We start from the raw sequence: 21,583 nt of genomic DNA on the forward strand, positions 1-21,583 counted from the left end.
GAGTGGGGATCCGATTATCAGAGAATCTTGTATTTCATGATCGCTCCAAGCATATAGATATCAGGTACCACTTTATCTGGGATATGGTACAACGAGGAGTAATAAGGCTCCATCACATTGGGACTAATGAGTAGGTCACTCATATTCTGATAAAGCCATTGGGGAAGGTCAAGTTCTTGGCCTTCCTAAAACGACTTGGAGTCGTGGAAAGACCCTCTCCTGAGGGTCCTGTATGATATGGACATTCAGCACTAGGAGCTCTGGGGGGCTTGGGGTACTTCTTGGAGCGATGAGTAACCATAGGGTGAGTGGTTCAGCCTTCCCCTAATGGTTTGTTGTGTACAAGGTGAGTGGTTCAACCTTCCCCTGTGATATATTGTGGCAACATGTAGGCAAGATGAGTGGTTCATCCTTCTCTTGCTTGAACATCCTACCCATACAGTTTGGGACTCATGGGAAGTACCTCTCATCTGGCCACTGAGTAGGGAAATGAGCATAGGGACCATAGTACTACCGACGAACGCATCGTGTACTACTATACTCTTTATGCTAGGATGACCTATATTGATCTGGGATCAATTGGAACTGACTTCAGGTCAGTAAGAGTGGTATGAGACACTCTCTTTTATCTGGAACTGACTTCGGGTTAGTAGGACTTGTATGACACACTCTCTTTTATCTAGGACTGACTTCGACTCAGTAGAGAATGGTACGATACATTCTCGATCACTTCTTCTTCTTCATAGTTCAGTAGAGCAGTGCACTGATGGCAGAGATAATACCAACTAGCAGATGGAGTTCTCCCTAGTTGAGAGGGAGTGTTAAAATTGGCAACTAGGGCCAAACTCCACATGGGTCATCTTATTTACAGCTTATATTTGTCTTGGATTCCTCTCTCTGAGAGGTGTAGGATTGATCTAAAGATCATTTGATTCTGACATGTAAAAATGAAGATATGAATTTATTTATATTATGGACAAATTGTCAAGGTCGGCCAGCAAGCATAACAGGGATTCAAACCCCCAACTCATCCTCAACGTTGCATATAAAAGGAGACCTCAAGTCATTTTATCATCATCTCATCTCATCTCATCACATCTCTCTCCTCATCTAATTGGGTACGCAAATCTGGGCAGCATTCTCTCACAAGTGCAAAGGAAGAAGGATGAATTTCTGTTTGGCTACGTTGACCAGTTTAATCGAATTTTAGAGGTTGTTGTTTTGGGCTGCGTTGACCAACGTTGACCTTCTTTTGACTGCAGATTTGGTGAGGTATCTTCTTCTTAGCTGGCCGCAGATCTGGGCACTTAAATTGAGGTGATTTGACCTCTCATTTGACCAACGTTGACTGCCCTAGATCTGGCCGCAGTTTGACTTTCATTGACTAGTCTTTGACTAGACTTTTTTAGACTATTTTGGGTTGTTTGAGCTTGTTGTTGTAGGCCGAAGTTGACTGGGTTTGACCGAGCTGTTTAGAGGAAGAATTCTGCCCTGTTTGACCAACGTTGACTTTTCTGGTTAGGGCTTTTTTGTTGTTGTCATAAATTATCAAATTTGTAACTTGTACTATCTCTCTCTACTGAACTATTGAAGAATATAAGAAGAATTGATCAAGGGTTTCCCCACATTGGGGTTTGTCCCTGGCTAGGGCCACATCTTGTGTCCTCTTGTCTTGGCTTGTCTTCTACTGTTTATATTTATGTTCTATCTGCGTTTTACTATCATGATGATGTGATTGCTAAACTGGATATTGATATTGGGGTAATAAAGAATTTGAAGTAAATTGCTCTTAAGCATAGAACACACCATTGTAACCTAAAATTAACAAGAACCAACATTACTTGGAGTCTCGATTGTTGTTCCTAAATGGCTTAACGAAATTCGAAGTGGGTATACCAAGGATCCAGAAATAACTGCGATAATCAATAACCTTCCAAACAACTCAAAATTTGAATGGAAGAATGATATTCTATGGTACAAAGGAAGAATCTATCTGAATTCAAAATCCAAGTTTAAATCCAAGATACTCAAGGAGTCACATGATTCACTGTCAACCGGACATGTAGGATTCTTTAAAACTTACTACAATGCACGTCAATCATTCTTTTGGAAATTGGAAGGGGATGAGTCACTATATTCAGAAATATGTAGCAAAATGTGACAAATTTCAAAGAAATAAAAGTGAATATTATGACACCTGGATTACATCAACCCTTAAACATTTCGAATAAGAAATGGGAAGAAATATCAATGGAATTTATTGAGGGATTACCTGTATCTAAGGGCAAGGATAAGATTTTCGTAGTAGTCGACAGACTCACCAAATATGTTCAATTTATTGCAATGAAGAAATCAAACTCAGCTAAACAAATCGTTGAGATATTTTGCAAAAATATTTATAAATTACACGGTTTCCCAAAAGTCATTGTGAGTGATAGAGATGCCAAATTTAAGGGTAATTTCTGGAAGGAATTGTTCAACCATACAGGGACCTACCTAAATATGAATTCCTCTTACCACCCTCAAACAGATGGACAAACGGAGGTTGCCAATAAATGTTTGGAAGCCTACCTACGTTGTTACGCTACAAAAAAAACAAAATAAGTGGGCTCAGTGGTTGCATCTCGTTGAATGGTGGTATAATTCTATTTATCATACGTCAACAAAAATGACTCCATTCCAAGCTTTGTATGGGTACGAACCTCCGAAATGGAAGGATCTAGCTACTATCCAGACAAATCTACCAGTTGTTAAAAACCAACTAGAAGAAACCCAAAAAATCGTTCAAACTCTAAAAGAAAATTTAAATAATGCAAGAAACCGTATGAAGCAACAAGTTGACCAAAATAGAACCGAGAGAGAATTTGAAGTTGGAGAATGGGTATTTGTCAAGCTCCAACTATACAAACAGTTGTCTTTGAAACCAAAAGGAAAAATTAAATTGGCACCAAAGTTCTATGGACAATACCAGATCAACAACAAAAATCAGCCAAGTTGCATATAGTTTAAGCCTTCTGGATAAAGGTCGTGTTCACAACGTCTTCCATGTATCCTGCCTTAAAAGGGCACTTGGTGACCATCAATCAGCACAAACAACGCTCCCATCCTTGGATGATGAAGGAAGGGTCATTTTAGAGCCAGAGGGTATCATATCCACCAGGGAAAAGAAGCTACGATCATGAGTAATCAAAGAGTACTTGATCAAGTGGAAGGACTTACTAGAAGAAGAAGCTTCTTGGGAAACTGAAGTGTTTCGTTACCAACATCCGTTGTTACGTATGCTTTGAGGAAAAAGCATTTTTTTGGGAGGAAGGCAATGTTATATAAAAATTCAAATCTACTAGTTGTTAAAAACCAACTAGAAGAAACCCAAAAAATCGTTCAAACTCTAAAAGAAAATTTAAATAATGCAAGAAACCGTACGAAGCAACAAGTTGACCGAAATAGAACCGAGAGAGAATTTGAAGTTGGAGAATGGGTATTTGTCAAACTCCAGCCATACAAACAGTTGTCTTTGAAACAAAAAGGAAAAAATAAATTGGCACCAAAGTTCTATGGACAATACCAGATCAACAACAAAAATCAGCCAAGTTGCATATAGTTTAAGCCTTCCGGATAAAGGTCATGCACCAAAGTTCTATGGACAATACCAGATCAACAACAAAAATCAGCGAAGTTGCATATAGTTTAAGCCTTCTGGATAAAAGTCGTGTTCACAACGTCTTCCATGTATCCTGCCTTAAAAGGGCACTTGGTGACCATCAATCAGCACAAACAACGCTTCCATCCTTAGATGATGAAGGAAGGGTCATTTTAGAGCCAGAAGGTATCATATCCACCAGGGAAAAGAAGCTACGATCACGAGTAATCAAAGAGTACTTGATCAAGTGGAAGGACTTACCAGAAGAAGAAGCTTCTTGGGAAACTGAAGCGTTTCGTCAACAACATCCGTTGTTACGTATGCTTTGAGGAAAAAGCATCTTTTTGGGAGGAAGGCAATGTTATATAAAAAATTAGTATTTGTAAATGAATTAGTTAATTAGGGCATAGGGCATGATCAAAGATCATGTCCATTCACCAAGAGGCATGTAGGGTTGTATTTAAGCCCGGGCCTCTCATCCTATAAATCGTCCATTCATATTCGTTATTAATAAATACATATTTTTATGTCAATTGTTGGCTTTGTCTGCCTCTGTCAATTCCAATTCTGAAGGACCAAAGGAAGAGGAAATAGTACATCAATTAGTAGAAGATATGGAAATAGAAAAGCAGGACACAAATCGATGAATGTAGCAAGAAGCAACCAGCTGTCACGCCTTCTGTTGAGTTTAATGTTTCACAAAGTTAGTAGGATACTAGGCTTATTTACTAGAATATACACCACTAAGAAATATTGGGATGCACTGATTAAAGATCTAGATATGTTTAGCTATATGTTAAAAGTCAGTTCTCGTTTTGCTTTACACGTAGAAACTCTAAATCAGAATTTTGACATAACTTAGTTGTGAGCTCTGCTGCAGCTTTTATTGATATAAAATCTCCCAGTTATGGTACAAAAAAACGAAAAAGAAAGTAAATTCAAGTCGCTCACTCACCAACAGCATTATCAGAACCAGACCAAACCGGTCTGACCAGTTGGAGGGTAAAACAAGTTAGGACCGGCCTCTTGAACCGTTTTTGGCCGGTTCAGGGCCGAACCAGCGATTTTCATCAAACTGACAAGTCCGATAAAGCCATGTACAACACAGCACGTGGGTATTGTTTCGGTTTTTTTTAACTCTTAGCTGGCTATTGGCCCACAATAGGTCCCTAATATTCAAGCATATGGCCTTACTATTCCTATGGAATTGATGCTAATGTTAAATTCTTAAAGTAAAAGTCATCCATTTACTTAAATTTTTAACATTACCATGAAATGACTCGGGATGTTTGAGAGTGGGTACGCACTCATCGGATTTCATATGAAGAAAGTAGAATTTTAGATCCCACTCAAAATCCAGCAGACTTGACAGTTTTTTGGGATTTCGGGATTGGGGCGGTTGCAACATTTCCATTGAATTTTGTCATGTATGAGGGTATGGAACTAGTATTTAATCGAGAGCATCAAGCCCTCTATGTACCTTGATGTTAGTGGCATTGGTTGTCAAACTCCTCTATCATAATCCTACCAAAAATGTACCCATCACTCAAACAAGATGTTGAATTGACATGCTAAGAATTTTCTATATTATTTTAATGCTTAGAGGGTGATATTGATGACAAAGATCCCAAAATAGGCAAATATTTTGATGATATGTAGGTATTTGTTGTAGCATGATTTTCTTTTATGCTCGAAGCCATCTAGGCCCTGTTTTTTGATGTATTTTCAGTTCAGAGATGGATTGCACTTGGTCTTATCTTGGTTATGTGCATACTTACATGTTGTATAAATGAGAACTTTTGCTTATTTGTGTATAAATGGTTTGGATTCATATGGATGCACATCAATATGTATGTTTTCCTCAAAAATTTGAATATTTCATGTGTTTTTTGTTGACCAATTTTTTGGTAAGGTTTTTTTACCGGTCCCAGACCGATTCTGACCGATTCTCAGTCCAGGGGGTCTACTGGTTCGATGACCAGTCCACTTCTGATAACATTGCTTACCAATCCCAAAGGAAATTATCTTAATATACAAAAAAAATTACATAAAACCAAGAGAAAATGCGAAGTTTATCATCAAAAACATGACGCAGATATGGAACTCTGAAAATTATTACGAAAAACATGATGCAATACATGCTTTAAAGAAAAATAACAATGCCCTGGACAAGACCATGGAAACCTACATAGGAAAGAGGAAAAATCAATCCCTGTAGAGTCTTCAATATCGCAAATGATCCACCAAGTTCAACATTTTCCAATATACCTGCCAAAATTTGATGATGAAAAAAACAAGTATGGGACCATAGGTTGGGCAAGGTTGAGCATTCATTGAATCCAAGGCCACAAAGCCCTACAGGAGTAAGGCAGGATTTTTGTAGCAGATACAGTAGTTCCATACTTCTTAGATGAAATACTGACCACGTAATGTATCCATCAAAACAAATTCTCTAACAAATTCTCAATGCTAGAAGTGCATGAATTGAAGCATAAAATACAGTGATGCGAAACTCGCGATAAAATCGCGCTTTATCGTTTTATCGCGGTTTTTTCAAAACGCAATAAAATCGCACGATTTTTAAATGGCTTTTTTTTGGCGATTTTTCCGAAAAAATCGTGATAAGTACGATAAAATCGCAATTCGATTTGAATTAATCGTGGGGCCGACAAGCAGCGAGTTATAAACACCCAAAAATCGATTTTTTTTTTATTCATTTGTTCATACAGCGGCAGTGGTGGATTGGGAGTCCCCTTGGAGAAAAATCTTGGTCGATTGGGCGTTGATTGGAGGAGAAAACAACTCAAACCCCCGGTGGATTGAGAGCTGAGGAGGAGAGGATCAATTTTCTCCGGCAAACCGGTATGGGCACCAAATTTATGTGTTTTGTTTTGGTTTTTTTTTTTTTTTTGGTTGGGTTTGGATAACCCATTGGTTTATCAAATATTTTTGAGTTGATTTGATGGTGTTTTTGTTTGTTAAATTGTCAAAAATTCAATGTGTTTTGTCATGTTACTCATGTATGTAATTTTTTTTAATTTTTGTAACTTGCAATCCTTATTTTGCCATAGGTTCACCATTCAACTTCAAAGTTCAAACTTCATCTTACAAATTTAAAACTCAAGAGTCAAGAGTTCAACCAAGTTACAAACATGCCAAGGAAATTGGACCCTCTATGGGAATTTGGTGAACCTGATGGAGGGTTTGATAGAATAAACTTGTCTTGCAAGTTGTGTGGGCAGCATATGTCAGGGGGGGTTTATAGATTGAAGTATCACCTTGCACAAATCCCTAGATTTGATGTAGGGCCTTGCAAAAATACAAATCCAGAAATCATCCGAAAAACCATGAGATCATTGGAAAATTTAGAGCACAATAGAGAGGCCAAAGCAGAAATGATGAATCAACTAGCAAACACTGTGTTAGACTCAGGTGAACAAGGAAGTGGCACTGGTTCTCCTTCAGCATCAATATCTACAACCAACCCGGTAGCTGCCTCATCATTTTTTGTTCCTAGAACCACGTCGGGTTCACAACCATCTATCATTTCAATGCTTAAAAAAACTGAGAAAGAACAAGCTGACAAGTTGTTGGCCAAATTTTTTCTTTGGAGTGATATTCCTTTCAGCGTTGCAAGGAATAATCCATTTTTCCAACCTGTTGTTGATGTTATTGCAACTGTTGGCCCAGGGTACAAAATCCCTTCTTATGATGACTTTAGAGGCCGGATTCTTCAAAATGAAAAGGTTGACTGCACCAAAAGATTAGAGGAGTTTAGGGCATCATGGGCACAAACAGGATGCATTGTGATGTCAGATGGTTGGACCGACCAAAAGGGGAGAACCCTTATAAACTTCTTGGTTAGTTGTCCCAAGGGGACAATGTTTATGAAATCTGTTGATGCATCTTCACATATCAAAGATGCAAAAACTTTATGTGATTTGCTGGATGTGTTTATTTTGGAGGTGGGTGCAGAACATGTTGTCCAAATCATAACAGGCAATGCTACAAATTATGTTGTTGCTGGCAAGATGCTTATGGAGAGGCATCCTACTTTATTTTGGACACCTTGTGTTACACATTGTATTGATTTGATGTTGGAGGACATAGGGAAAATTTCCTTTGTCAAAGATATTGTTGAGTCATCAAAAAGCATTACAAAATTTATATATAATCATACATCTGTGCTTAGCTTGATGAGAAAATTCAACAACAAAGAGTTGGTGCGCCCCGCCATTACACAGTTTGCCACCAGTTTCATATCTCTTCAATCCCTCTTGAATTCTATGTGGGCTGTGAAGAGAATGTTTCTTTCAGAGGAGTGGCGTGCTTTGACAATGAGCCGCAAACCAAAGGGAGAGGTCATATGCAGATTAGTTTCATACCAACAAGACTTCTGAGCGGGAGTGCAAGAGGTGTGCTCCGTTACTGAACCTTTCGTAAATGTTCTTCGATTAGTTGATGATGAGAAGCCCGCAATGGGCTATTTGTATGAGGCCATGGACAGGGTCAAAGAATCCATTCGAGCCTACTATGATGATAAGGGAGATGAGGGGTTTCAAAGACAACTCCTTCTATGGGAAGTGATTGATGAACGATGGAACAACACACTCCATCGTCCCATTCACACTGCAGGGATCTACCTAAACCTTGCATTTTCTTACCCATGTGGGTTCGTATTTGATGTTGAGATCATGGATGGATTCTTAACCTGTGTTCAGAGGATGGTGTGATCTCCAGCAAAACGTACAGAAATCTCCAAAGAAATTGAGACATACAAGATGGCAGGTGGCACATTTGGCTTTGACATGGTTGTGACTGATAGGACGACTAAAATGCCAGGTATTTTTTAGTTTGTTTCAAATTTCATTGTCTCTTCAAGTTCATAACTTCATACTTTGCTTCAACTTTCAAATTTCATTTTTTTCTTATGTTTATTTAAAATTTTATTTGTAATTTTGTTGTAGATGCATGGTGGAGAATGTATGGTGCCAGGGTACCCCTTCTGCAAAAGCTTGCCATTCGAATCCTCAGCCAAACATGTAGCTCCTCAGGATGCGAGCGCAACTAGAGTGTATTTGAAAAAATACACAACAAGAAGCGCAACAGGTTAAACTTAAAACTTAAAATATTGCAAATTTCCAAATAATTTTTTGAATTCATTAAACAATATTTTTTTATAATTATTTCATGATCTTTGTACAGGTTGGAATCCCAGCGACTTAATGACATGGTCTACGTCTACTACAATCTTCGATTGTGGGTGAGGAAACTTGAGAGGATAGCTAATATGGAGGCCATCTCATTGGATGGGATTGACACCACTGCTGCATGGAGGGTTCAGGCCGAGAGGTCTCTCATGGAGTCTGCCGATGATTGGTTAGAGCAGTAGGTAGTGGAGGGGGAGGAGGAGGAGGCGAAGAAACAGGAAGAGGAGGTGACACCACCTACCCGGGCTACCCCTGCCACTAGTAGAGGACGTGGTCTACCTCCTATAGCTCCTAGTTCTTCAGCTTCTAGAGCACAGCAGAGTCCACTGCCAACTCCACCGACATCTACATCTAGAGGGAAAGGGAAAGTTATTGCATTTTTTCGCAAGAGGGGCAGAGGAAATCAGTAGTATTAGACTTCAGTTATTTGGTTCATTTCATTGTATATGACATTATGACTCATGATATGAGATACATTATTATATTTTTTGTTGATATTTTGAGGTTGAGTTGGGACTCGGGAGTCAGGACTTACTATTCAGGACATGATTCACTATTATGTGTGATGCAGCACTAGAAATGATATTACACATCTTACATATTAGTTCTTTTATTATATTTGTGTCAAAGTATTTATTTTATGTTGTAGATGCTTTAGATATTAAAAAAATTGAAAAAAAAAATGAATATTTTTGTATTTTACGATTTTTTCCCGATTTTTACGATTTTTTCCCTTCACCGATAATATCCCAACAACGATTACTGCAACATTGATAAAATACTCACTTAAGGCCAAAACTATAACAAGATTCATGTGTCAAAACACATTTTCTACATGTATTTAAAACTTATAAGTTTCTGCCCAGGTTGGTTCCTAACTAAATAAGCTATATCTATTAACATGTACAATATACTTAAGAAAAGCACACATGGAAGTGCTTGTTACACATAAAGATAACTCAGAAGCCTCAACAGTTCTGTTATGAGTTAAGAAAACCAAACAACTTTCCTACCTTATAACTTAATTAATCAATAAGATATCTTTATTCATCCTAAAGTATATCAAAAAGATAATAATATTACCAGTACTTGTCATAGAGAATAACCAGTACTTACCACAGAAACTGCAGATACTACATCAAACATCATGATGCCAGCATCAGCTAGAGCAAGAGTGGCACAAGTTACAACAACTGGAAGATCACCTACACGAAAAAAGCATAGAAACCATGAAGGCATCCTCCAATAAAGTCAAAGAAATAACATGAAAACATCAAACTTCACAACCACAGAAAGATCAAGCACCCAAATAAGAAAATTTTAAAGGATCACAGAACTTCAAACAGTACACAAGCAAAGTGGGATGCAGAGAGGAACACAAAGTTTAATTTTTTACAAACTTCATGACAAAGAAAACAATTCTATTAATGTCCAATTTGTGATCAAAATTTTGGTCAATGGAACCCAAAAGTACATCTAATAAGAGTAGACAGTGGAAGTCTGAGAAACACCTCCTATCACTAATCTACTAGAAACAGAGAGAGCTAACTAACTACCCAGTGGGAACAAAGAAATGAAACAGTAAAATTTTCCTGTAGGAATGATTATATCAGCATATGAGTCATCAAACTCTCACATACACATAGAAAAGGTACCAAGTATCCAAAATACAGGTATTTCAGGACAAAGGCATTCTGCTTGTTTGTTCACCGACACAATGCTTGCAACAAACAAAGGAACCATGAATCTTGGCCTCTTTAAGAAGGTCCCCTGTCAAACACACCCAGATTTTAAGTTCCAAAGAAAAGAATGTATTCAAGTGAATGGATTGCCAATTTGCAATGACTGTATTTGCGAGGTATTTATGTTTAATACCATATGTTATTGTGAATTGTTATAATTTTTTGGATCTACAAACATAAAACTCCAATGCTGCTAACATTATTATTATTATCACAACCTGACAGTCAGATTGTGTTAACCTTCCATCGACAGCGTTTAAGAAGAAACCGAGTGTCTTCGTTCAATGATGCTTCACCATGAAAACAAGAAGAGAAAATATCGACTACTGCTAAGGATAATGAGCTCATAAAAAGATATCATGAGTGGTTGTTGCATTCCTACATGGACTTCAAGGTAATGAGGTTGATTTAGAAATTTCTACATTCTTTGACTTTCAAGGAAAAACGGAAATTTCACCTCCTTGACTAGATGTTTCCCAGATCTCAACCCTTTGAATTTTCAGCCTTAGGGCTGTTATGAAATAGAGAATAAAATAACAGGGGAAAAAGTACAGTATTTCACTTTCTAACAGCCCAATTTTCTGGGCAATCAAAGGAGAAATGATACCAAACAACATGGATAAGTTTAAGCCCTCTGGGGTAACTGATCCAACATAAACTAGACATGAAAACTCACTTTTACACAGTTACAACTGTTGGAAAATATAACCAGGTTCGGTCTTCATTAAATGTATTTGTCAAAAGAATAAAGAAAAGAATTTTTATTATTATTATTGTGACTTATTAAAGCATGGGTTTCATGCTTGGGTCACCATGTTTTAGGTCAAAGTACCCAATGAGGACTTCTAGAATTTATTATGAGTCAACAGAGTAATTGTACTTTTAAAGAGACCCTTCTTGGGCTTTTGAATCATGTAAAAAGGTAAGTATTGAGTCAAATATGAATTATGTTGTCTCCACACCAAGTCGCCTTAAGATGATCAAGTCAGCCTCAAGGAGAGCTACTCGACCTCATCAAATGACTATAAATAGAGCAGTTCGAATTCCATTTGAAACATACTCTCTCACAAGCAAGTTCGATATCTCTTTAAGCCGGAAGAAGTGCGAAGTAGGAGGAAGAGAAGGAAGTGCGAATTTGGTCTAGGAGAAGGAAAAAGAGAAAATCGAACCTTTGTGCAACTATCTCTCTCTCGTGCCCTAGTTTGGAAGATCGAAGTTCTCTTGTTAATGGCGTAGCCAGTTGCCATGTGATGCTGCTACTAGTAGAGGTCGAAGTTGCTAGTGTTGGGAGCTGTTGTTGAAGAATATGTTGGATATACTAAGAGGGGGGGTGAATCAGTATTTCTTTTCAATTGTTACTTTTACTAGTTAGATCATTTATATTTAGAACACAAAATGAACAATAAGAATAAATGTTTTTATTAATTTCTTTTTCACAATAAATCAAGTACAATGTATATAGGGATCCAACCCTAAATGAAGACTTTGATCTTTAATCTCCCAGGCTCCAGCCTATTGCCAAGCACCGACTTGGACTTTTGTGAGGCTCCGACCTCTAGGGCACAAACCCTATCTTGTCAAGGCACCGACCTTGCATTTCGAGGCTCCAACCCCTAAGGCACCAACCCTTCTCTAGTACATACTCCGATTTGGTTTCTTGAGGACTCTGATCCTCTAGGGATCCAACCCTATCTTATCCAAGGCACCAACCTTGAGTTTAGGAGCACCAACTCCAAGGACACCAATCTTATATTTGCCAAGCACCAACTTGGACTTTCCAAGGCACCAACCTTGTTAATTCTGAGGCACCAACCCCAAGGGCTCCAACCCTATAGCTTCACTTTGTCAAGGTATGTTTGGTTGTACTTCACGGCTCCCAAGGTCTTCTTCAACGAGCCCTGTCAGTCTTAAGCTATCCCTTCACTTAGTCTCCATGTCACATCATCAATGACAACCTTGTTCTTCACATGAAGGTGTCTTCGTTGTTCTTCATGGTACCCAAACAAGTTTCTTCAAGCTTACTCCATGAGGGCTATAAGGTCAACAATGTCTCGAATATTATCTCCAAGATCTACTTCTACAAGGGTCTTCAAGGGTTTTGACAAATCTTCAATGGTATTCTAGTAGTTTTCCAACAATGCTTCAACAAAACTTCTTCACAAAGTATTTGCTTTAATATACTTCAAGTGTGTCCTCAACAAGATGCCTACACCATATCTTCAAGATGCATCAACCACACTTTTGCTTCCTCAATGCCACATGATCGAAGGCACTTCAAGGAATCTTAAGGGCTTGCCTTGTCTAGGAATCCTTGAAACTCCATCATCTCTTGCCAAAACGAAGTATAAATACCTATTGTAGCTTTGTTGTTGCCTCCTAGGGTTAACGAAAAGTTGCATAGGTCTCCTTGGAAGAGCGAAATCCTTTCATCAAAGCTAATCTTGACTCCATTTCTCCTAATTGTCAAGGCACTGGGTCCTAATCCTAGTTGATCAAACCTAAAACTTTTTCTTTCCTCTTTTTCTATTCTTTTCCCTAACTCTAGAAGGCCAACTAGGGCCTCGTGCGAATTGCATTAGGGTGGTCATCTTAAAGAGCGAGTTGGCAAGGTACTGCACTAGGGTTTCCTCTAAGTGCCCTCAAAATTTGAAGCTAATCTCGTCGCTAGAATTAGAGAAAAATCAAGCCCTAGCTCCAACATCAATTCTAACCCTAAGCTTCTTTGGTTAGCAACATTCCTTGGGTCATTTGTTCTTGAAAATTCATTGGAATTTGACCATTCTTTGACCTCTATCATCCTTGCTTGACCTAGGCATCTCACTTCCCTTGAAATTTCGCAAACACTGGGCCTTGCATGGATTCTTCTGGGTCTCTCTTGTGGTCCCAAACCTTCATAGGTTAGTCATCATACATAAACCTAAGAGAGGTCTTTCCCATTCCTTAAGAAGCCTTGATTTAGGTGTATCCCATGTGTTGAGTACCCCTTCCTCCTAGGTCTAGGCATTCTCGTAAGCCTTTCTTGGAGAGCCACTATCTTGCCTTCGACGCAATCAAGCCATTATATGAGCCTCTCCTTTAAATGGGCTTTGGAAATCAACTTACACTTTGCCACTGATTTTATCATTTGTGTGATTTCTCTTATACTGAGACTCCTCCCATCAGCGAAAATCCGTAAAGAGCAGGGAACACTAACTAAGGTGACAGTGTGTCTTTGTCCCATTGTTGTCATTTGATCTAGTAGTCATCCCTTAGGTACCCCTGCTAGATTATGTGGCAACAAACCATAGAAGGCCCCCACAAACTTCTTTGGTGCATGACTGAGCCCACAAAAGCAATAAAAACGTGGCAAATTTGGGCCAAAACACCGTCAAACATTTCAGCAGTGATTCAATGGCGCTTCCAAATCAGCAAATGCCACCCAGGCGTTTTAGTGGTGTTTCCGTCACGTTTCAGCGGCGTTTCAAATGTTTCAGGGATGAGCACACCAAGCAAGGGGTTGTTTCCTTCAATATAGCTTTGTACCCAAGTTGCCATGGCTCTAGGTGAAGGCCAATTTCTATGAACTGACCAACCAAAAGTATTTTAGCCAGGGCCAATGTCATATGCTAAGACATTGAAGAAAGGAGGGTAACTTCAAGAATTTCATTTAGTTTCATAACAAATCTCATAAGGTATAGCTTTTATTGCCTTTCTAATGTAATGCCCCATTAATACAAAAAAAAAAAATAATAGAAGTGAGAATAATTATTAGTAAATAAATGTCGAAGGATCTTAGCTCAAGTGGCTTGGTGAACAGTTTGTTTTTCCCAGTTGTGTGGGTTCAAGTCTCTGGAGACATGTTGTAACAAGCCTCTTAGTGGCATTTATGAAATAGTTGTATCTAGTGTAATAGTGGCAACCAATCTGATCAAAGTTATTGATTCTCCATAAATTCTTATTTCGGTTAAAAAATAATTAATAAATAATAAAATAACAAATAATAAAGTAAATTTCATAATAGCCCATGAGATTTTCAAGACCGAAGGGCCAAGTGAAAGACATTATGGATTATGAAGTTGATTCGGCGGATCAAGTCCCAATTTTCTCCACATGGTTTACGCAATCGACGAGGAAGGCAACCTGGCAAACAGATGGCGATATGGCGAGCTGCGACATGGCCACACAATAGTATGAGGACTTGAATGGAAGGGAAAGGGAGTCGGTGTCGAAGATAGGGTTATTTTCTGAAGAAACCCTGGTTTTTCGAGATCTGGAAACCACTCTTCTCTTAGCGGAATTTGGTCGTGAGGGTTTTTAGAACTCAGAAGGGTTGGATATCGACATTGGTCAGTTTTTGCATGTTCCCAAGAGCGGAGATGTAGTGGAGATCCATCCGATGGTCCAACAACGACTGAATGGCGTGCAAAGTGGAGAAGATGAGGTTCATGGTGAATCCTCTTTGCCTGTTAAAGGGAGTTAACCGCCACCTCTAGAGATTGATCCATCTAGGTTCCTAAAGGATTGTGAGGTAGGTAGTTTCACAAACCCTACTTTTCCTAAAATCTCTTCTTTGGATCCAGTCTCATCGAAAGCAAGTCAAAACCCCTTAAGGAATGAATCTCCATCTGAGGCAAATATGCATTTGTCGAAGAAAAGAAAGAATAGTAAACCCTCAAAAATCAAATATGGGGATAAGAATTTGGTTTTAGGAGGGAAGATTCCCCTCGTCAAAGCTATGGAAACGACAGAGAAAGTTTTAGTTGGAACTTGGAAGTGCTTGTGGTCGAAAAATACCTAAGGATAGGTTGAGGAAATGGGCAAGTGAGACATGGAAAGGGATGCAATTTGAGCTTTCATAAATCAGGACTCTCTCTCTCATGGTTGGTTTATGTGGAGTTTTTAGTTGGTTGAAACGACGAATAAAGCACTAAGACGAATTTGGAGTATAATTTCCATCCCCACTGTGTTGAAACAATGGCTCCCTCTTTTTGACGACTGCAAAGAAAAGTTGGACCAAGTCACAATATGGGTGCGCTTACCAAGTCTTCTTCCTCGGTTGGGGACTTGGGAGATTTTTAGGTGTACTGGTAAAAAATTGGGCACTTTCATGGATGCAAAGATGACTTTTATGGAAACTGGAAAGAGGCTCCGGCATCAATATACCACATGTTGCTCCCAACTGAGCTTGCCATGCAAGCTATCAATGAGAAGCCTTTCTCAAACTGAAAAGCAAACCCATCTACCTCAACAGATGTAGCCGCATGATTCTTACTGGACCTCTTGTTCCAATTTGGACACTTAGTAGCATAGTGCCCAAACTCATGTCAATTGAAGCACTTGATCTTACTCAGATCCTTCTTCTTCTTCTCGCCCTTCTGACTAGACTCGGCCTTCCCTTTGCCTTTCTTTCCCTTGACCTTACCTGTGTTGAGAAATCTAGGGCATCGAGATTAGGTGATTTCTCTTCTATTAGTAATTGCTTGTGAATGCTTTTTACTTTAGATTAGGATCTTCTTTTGCTTATATTATTATAGTGTTATTATTCATCAAACAGCTACCAATGCATAAACCATAAAGAGACAAAAGACACAGAATATAGGGTATCAACTAGGGCCAAAACCTCTCACTCTTGAGAGGAAAACCCGAACAAATTCTTCTTCTTATAGAGATCCCAATTGATGAATACCAAGACCAAGACCCTTGACCTATTTGCCACTCCAAGACCAAGACACAAGTTCCCTTGATTAGATCCTTAGACAATGACAGTCAACCTTCTGCTCCTTCCTTTTTCTTAGCTCCTCTTCCACTTCGACCTCCTTCTACTTCAAACCTTCAGCCTCCTTGAATTAGGTATGCAATCCTAATTCAGAAACCCTAGCTCATGCAAAAGACCTTATCTTATGCCTTAACTTTCTTCACTTTGGATAGGGTCTTCTTGTATCTTGTCTCGACCTCCCTTATTGACTTGACCTTCTTCCAACTCGGCTACCCAAGAGGATTGCTATTCTTCTCGTCTTCTTCTGCTGCAACTAAACTCTTGTTGCCTCACACGTGTAGAGGATATAAACCCAAAAACAGACCAGAAAAGAGCTCGGATTATACTCTTCTTGTTGATTTTTGTGTAGCTAGGGAGGTACTCCGAGCCCATTGTTCGAGGGTTGAAGGGCAAAGCACCACATGGGCAGCTTGTGGGCTTGGAACCCAAGTGTGGGGTTTTGTACCCATCGTGATTTGGGCCAAAACAGTGATGAGAAATCGACGTGTGATGGATGAGGATGATAGTGCTCGGCGAGATGATTCCAACGCAATGAGAATCATCCGATTCCGAGTTGTCGTTAGAGAGAAATGAAGTTTTGAAGTTGACTAGTAATTATTGGTTTTCAAGTCATGTAGGCTTGATGTAAAATTCGTCCAATAGATGGGTCTCTTCATGAATTCGTTGAGCCCTCTTGTGTGCTATAAATAGAGGGTGAATCGCATTCATTTGAGGCATCCAGGTGTGCATCATTTCATAGAATTCTCTCTGAAATAGGCCAAGCTCAAGGAGGAGGACGTAAGTTAGATAAAAGTCCAATTTTTGGGCATACATACACATGTGATGAGGCCGAGAAGCTACAGGAAGTAGGCCGCAAGCCTGGAGGCAATTTCGGGCATGACTTGTGGTGTTGTTTATCTCTGTTTTGGGTCCGAGTTGAGCTGGAAGGGAGGAGGATCTTGTGGAGAGGAAGCTGCAGTCCTATTCTGTGTTTGCCTATTTGGCTGCAACCCTGTAGAAGAGTTTTGTGAGGACTTTGTCCTTAACAAGCTGAAACAGTGTGCCATCTATAGCAGCGAAGGGAGGAGGATCTTGTGGAGAGGAAGCTGCAGTCTTCTAGGTGCCTGTTGGAGTGTTTTAGGGATGTGACAGAATTCTGTGGGTGTCCTAACCAGTGAGGAACTACAACAGCACGCACAATCAGAGGTATGTTGATGAGATAGTGTTGAATTTGATGCTAGAGGATCAGTCCTAGGTTGGACAGATGTGCTTGTCATCTTTGTGAGTTGTTAAGGTGACAAGGTGCCCTAGACATGCTGTCATAAAGGACCTTGTACAGTAGAAGGTGGACACACTTGGCAATCCATGTGTTGGATCATTGGTTGGATCAGATGATGGTCAGCGTGAAGACATCTTAGTTGTTTGGAGGTGCTGACGTGCACTGTTGGGAAGCCTACCAAGCAGCCAAGGTAACAACAGACACACCAGATTGGAAGGTAAGAGGACAGCAGCAAGGAGTGTTGCAAATGTTCACTTGATGATCTATGGACTGATGGTGTCCTAAGTGAGGACATATTCATGTGCCAAAATTTCTGCAATAGCTCATATATTGCAGAGCAAAGGGCAGATTGGTGAAGTCTGTGTGCAGCCATGTGTAAGGGTCTCCTAAGTGTGGGGATGCCCTAACTAGGTGCAGATGCTACAGCGTGGACTTGGTCTCTCGTGGATTGTTGGAGGGCAACGTGAGAGAAGACCAAGTGTGGACAAGATTGGGCACTTATGGTCTGCTAGAGGACAGCGTGATAGTGTCCAAGTTGGAGCTCGGTGAGCAACACCTTGATGGACAAAGGTAGTTGCGAAAGAGGTAGTTGTTGAGCTCAAGGGTTGACGAACCAGAGGAGCAATTGTGGAGCCCAACACGTGTGTGGAGAAGGACATCTACAGCAAAAGATGGGAAGCCCTCCTAGCTCATGTTCATTGTAGGATATGGACATCTTGTAGTGATAGGTGGCAACCCTACATTGGTCTTCATCGGAGCAGCACAGGAAGACCATAGTGGGTAGAAGTCCCTGAGTAGCTGAGGAGCAGCAGTGGGCAGATTGAGAGTTGTTCACAAGTGGATTTGTGAACAACTCTATAGGAGTCTCGATGTATTGTGGCCTTGATGGACGAAAGCACAACTAGAGAGCAGATTGGATAGCCGAGATTAAGTGGCCAGATTGACTTGGAGCATTGATAGAGGCAAGAGTTGCAGATCCAGAGCCGAAAGACCCGGCGAGTATAGGGTAGGACAAAGAGGAGCTGAGAGAGCATGCGACAGCCAGATGGTCAGAGTATCTTGTTGAGGGCAGATTGGTTGTTGATGGACTGACACCAAGCCCCAGTTTGTATTCTTGTACTAGTGGATGTATGAGGGCCATTATCCCTTGTACAGGAGCCCTAGACTGTTGTATTATATGTTGTTTAATATAACGAAGTTGGGTTAAAAATTGTCAAAAGTTGTATATATTTTGTGCATGTATGATTCACTTTTATTTATATTCCACTGTGCAAAGCAATATCGTTGAGATTCTTGGTTTGGTAGCGTCAGAGATTTTAAGATTCTATCCTAGACCCAAGGTCGTGGAACACTTCTCTCCTTCGCTTGATAATAAGCTTCCTCATTGTACTTCGCATCTTTTACTTCAGACTTGATGATGACCGAAAATTTGTGCCAGAAATGATGCCGAGCATCCCTAATTATAGTTGTTTCCCCATCAAAATAAGTTGACTTGTTGGAGGGTGAGCCGACGTGTCATTTGGAGATCATTTATTCTATTTTGTAGCCGACTTGAAGGAGAGGTCTTGTGCTTGTCTTGGAGGGATTTTCATACCTATTAAATGACTCATACAAAATGTAACATGCCCAAGAAGGGTCCTTCTTACATGACATACACTCAAATTGACTTATATGACTAGATGACAAATCCTAAAGGCTCACAATGGGAGCCATTACTAAAAATAAAATTCCTTGCTCATGAAACCCATGAGACAAGCATTACAATAATAATTTTATTTTTCTTCTTTTCATCAATTACATAAAATCACAATTCCACATGCCATTATGAAGACCGAACCTAGTTATATTTTTCAAAAACCTACAAGAGCAAAATTCTCCTCGTCCTCTGTCTTTGTTGATGTCCCATCTCGGCTTCCTCTCTAGATCTCCTCCTAAATGCAGTGAGTCCATAACCTTTCCCTCCAGCGAAAGTTCTCTCAAGCACTGACAACATCCGAGAACCCATACCAAGACTTGTGAAGTCCCAGTAAGGCAAAACTGACAAGGTCATGCTCAAGTACAGTGACACCCACACCACCTAGCTCATCTCGAACCTAAGTGAACTTTGTAAGATATGTGATGATGGGCTCTCCTAGTTTCATCTTGATATTTTTTGTAAACAATATATGACAATTTAAGTTTGAAGTTTGAAGTTGGCAATTATAACTCGTTGGTAATGAATTATGAATATGATGCTTCGTGAAACTTGAAAGTTGTTTCATTTCATTTCATTTTATGACATTTCATTTCATGTTAGATATTATTTGTTGTAATGGTTACACTTAGCTTACAAGTACAACATTGGTGATCAATGATGATAAATGTTATATATTGAATTTTGAAAGCTTGAAACTTTAACATTGATGAATCATGAGACTTAATATGTTGTATGTTACTATGTTGCTAACTTGTGGACATGGTTGATGAAGATTATAACTTCTAGATGATTGTTGTTATATGATTCAATCTATGTTTTTTATGCTTTTTATATCTAATTCATCATTCTACATGCTTTTGTTGACATATATGCATCAAAATATAAATATATATATATATATAAAATCGCTCCCAACTAGGAGCTTCTGAAAATGTCGCTCCCACTCCTGCTCCCAAGTAACCTTGCTTTGAACATCTCAAAAGTTGATTTCTTCTCATGGATATGAGGAATTATATGATCTTTCACCCATTCTAGAATAATCCTCCTAGCCTTGGCATCATTCTTAATATGTTGGGCCAATTATTGGGGATCTTGAAGTGGAGGTATAACGTTCTTGACAAACTCTCCTACCCCATTATCCTCTAATACTATCATGATCCTCGCTTTCCAAGAGACAAAGTTAGAGGCTCCCTCTAAAGAGTGGTCAACTCTCAATCCTTGGTATGTCATCCTCCCTGTCCAAGGAACTGTTCTTCACAAATCGGATCTATGTTCTCCAAAACCTTATCACTGTGTGCTAGTCTTTATAGTATGCCTTACTTTGATACCATGTAGAATTTCATTGGAATTCTGCAACTGCTATAATGAACAATTTGAACACTTGTTTCTCTTCATTAAGACATTGAATTTAACTACCATAGATAAGCAGCGGAAATAAAAAAATATGTAGAGATAAAGAAAATAATTTCTTTTGGGAACCCAACTAGGAAAACCCACTTCTTTGCTTGAGAATTTATTGATAGAGTTTTGAGCAATAGATCTCTTACAAGACAATCTTGTTTCAATAGACAACACACTTGTTCTCCTTGCTTGACCTAAGCTTGAAACACTCTGCTTGAAGACTTGATCCTGCTCCCTAAATCCTTGCACAACCTGAGCCCTATTTCCAAGCACTAGAAATCTCTAATTCCCAATGTAGAATAGGCTCCTATTCTTTAGGGATTTCTCCCTATTTCCAAGCGCAAATCCACAAGGAAATTGTTTCAATCTTGTCCATAAGCTCCTCCTCACACGCTCCCCTAGCAAGAAGTTTTTGTCACACAAACTCGTGCTCAAAAATCAATCTACAATGATGTGTCATCGTCCTCCTTATATGCGTTTCGACCCATCTAATTTTGTCAAGTCTATTATTGGAACTCATACTTGTCATTGCCTAGTTAACTAAGTCTAACTGACTCTTGTAACACGTCCTAGCCACAAATAAACATTGAGACTTGTCACTTGTCCTTTTCCAAATCTAACTTGCACTAGGAGAGAAGCAAACTGAGCCTCCAACTATATGTTGAAGAATGTAACTAGGTTCGGTCTTCATAAATTGTATTTGAGACATAATGAAATGTATTTACAAAAAGAAAGAAAAAGAAAATTTTATTATTATTATTATTATTATGACTTATTAAAGCATGGGTTTCATGCTTGGGTCATCATGTTTTATTCTAAGTCCCCATTGAGGATTTCTATGATTTATTTTGAGTCATTAGAGTCATTGTCCATTTAAAGAG

General features: G+C 39.2%; 1 protein-coding gene across 1 annotated transcript in view; it reads right to left on the bottom strand.

Moving 5' to 3' along the window:
* RRP41L (3'-5'-exoribonuclease family protein) overlaps positions 1–21,583 on the bottom strand; it is a 107,510-nt gene that overhangs the window by 15,969 nt on the left and 69,958 nt on the right. Inside the window, exon 5 of the mRNA XM_089429332.1 lies at positions 9,967–10,055. Within this exon, the coding sequence (XP_089285458.1) occupies positions 9,967–10,055 (89 nt within the window). The remainder of the gene's footprint in view (positions 1–9,966; positions 10,056–21,583) is intronic.

This window comes from Pinus tabuliformis, chromosome 6 (assembly GCF_031772625.1).
Source record: "Pinus tabuliformis cultivar Carrire ecotype Pingquan chromosome 6, CPIR1, whole genome shotgun sequence".
Taxonomy (NCBI): Eukaryota; Viridiplantae; Streptophyta; class Pinopsida; order Pinales; family Pinaceae; genus Pinus; species Pinus tabuliformis.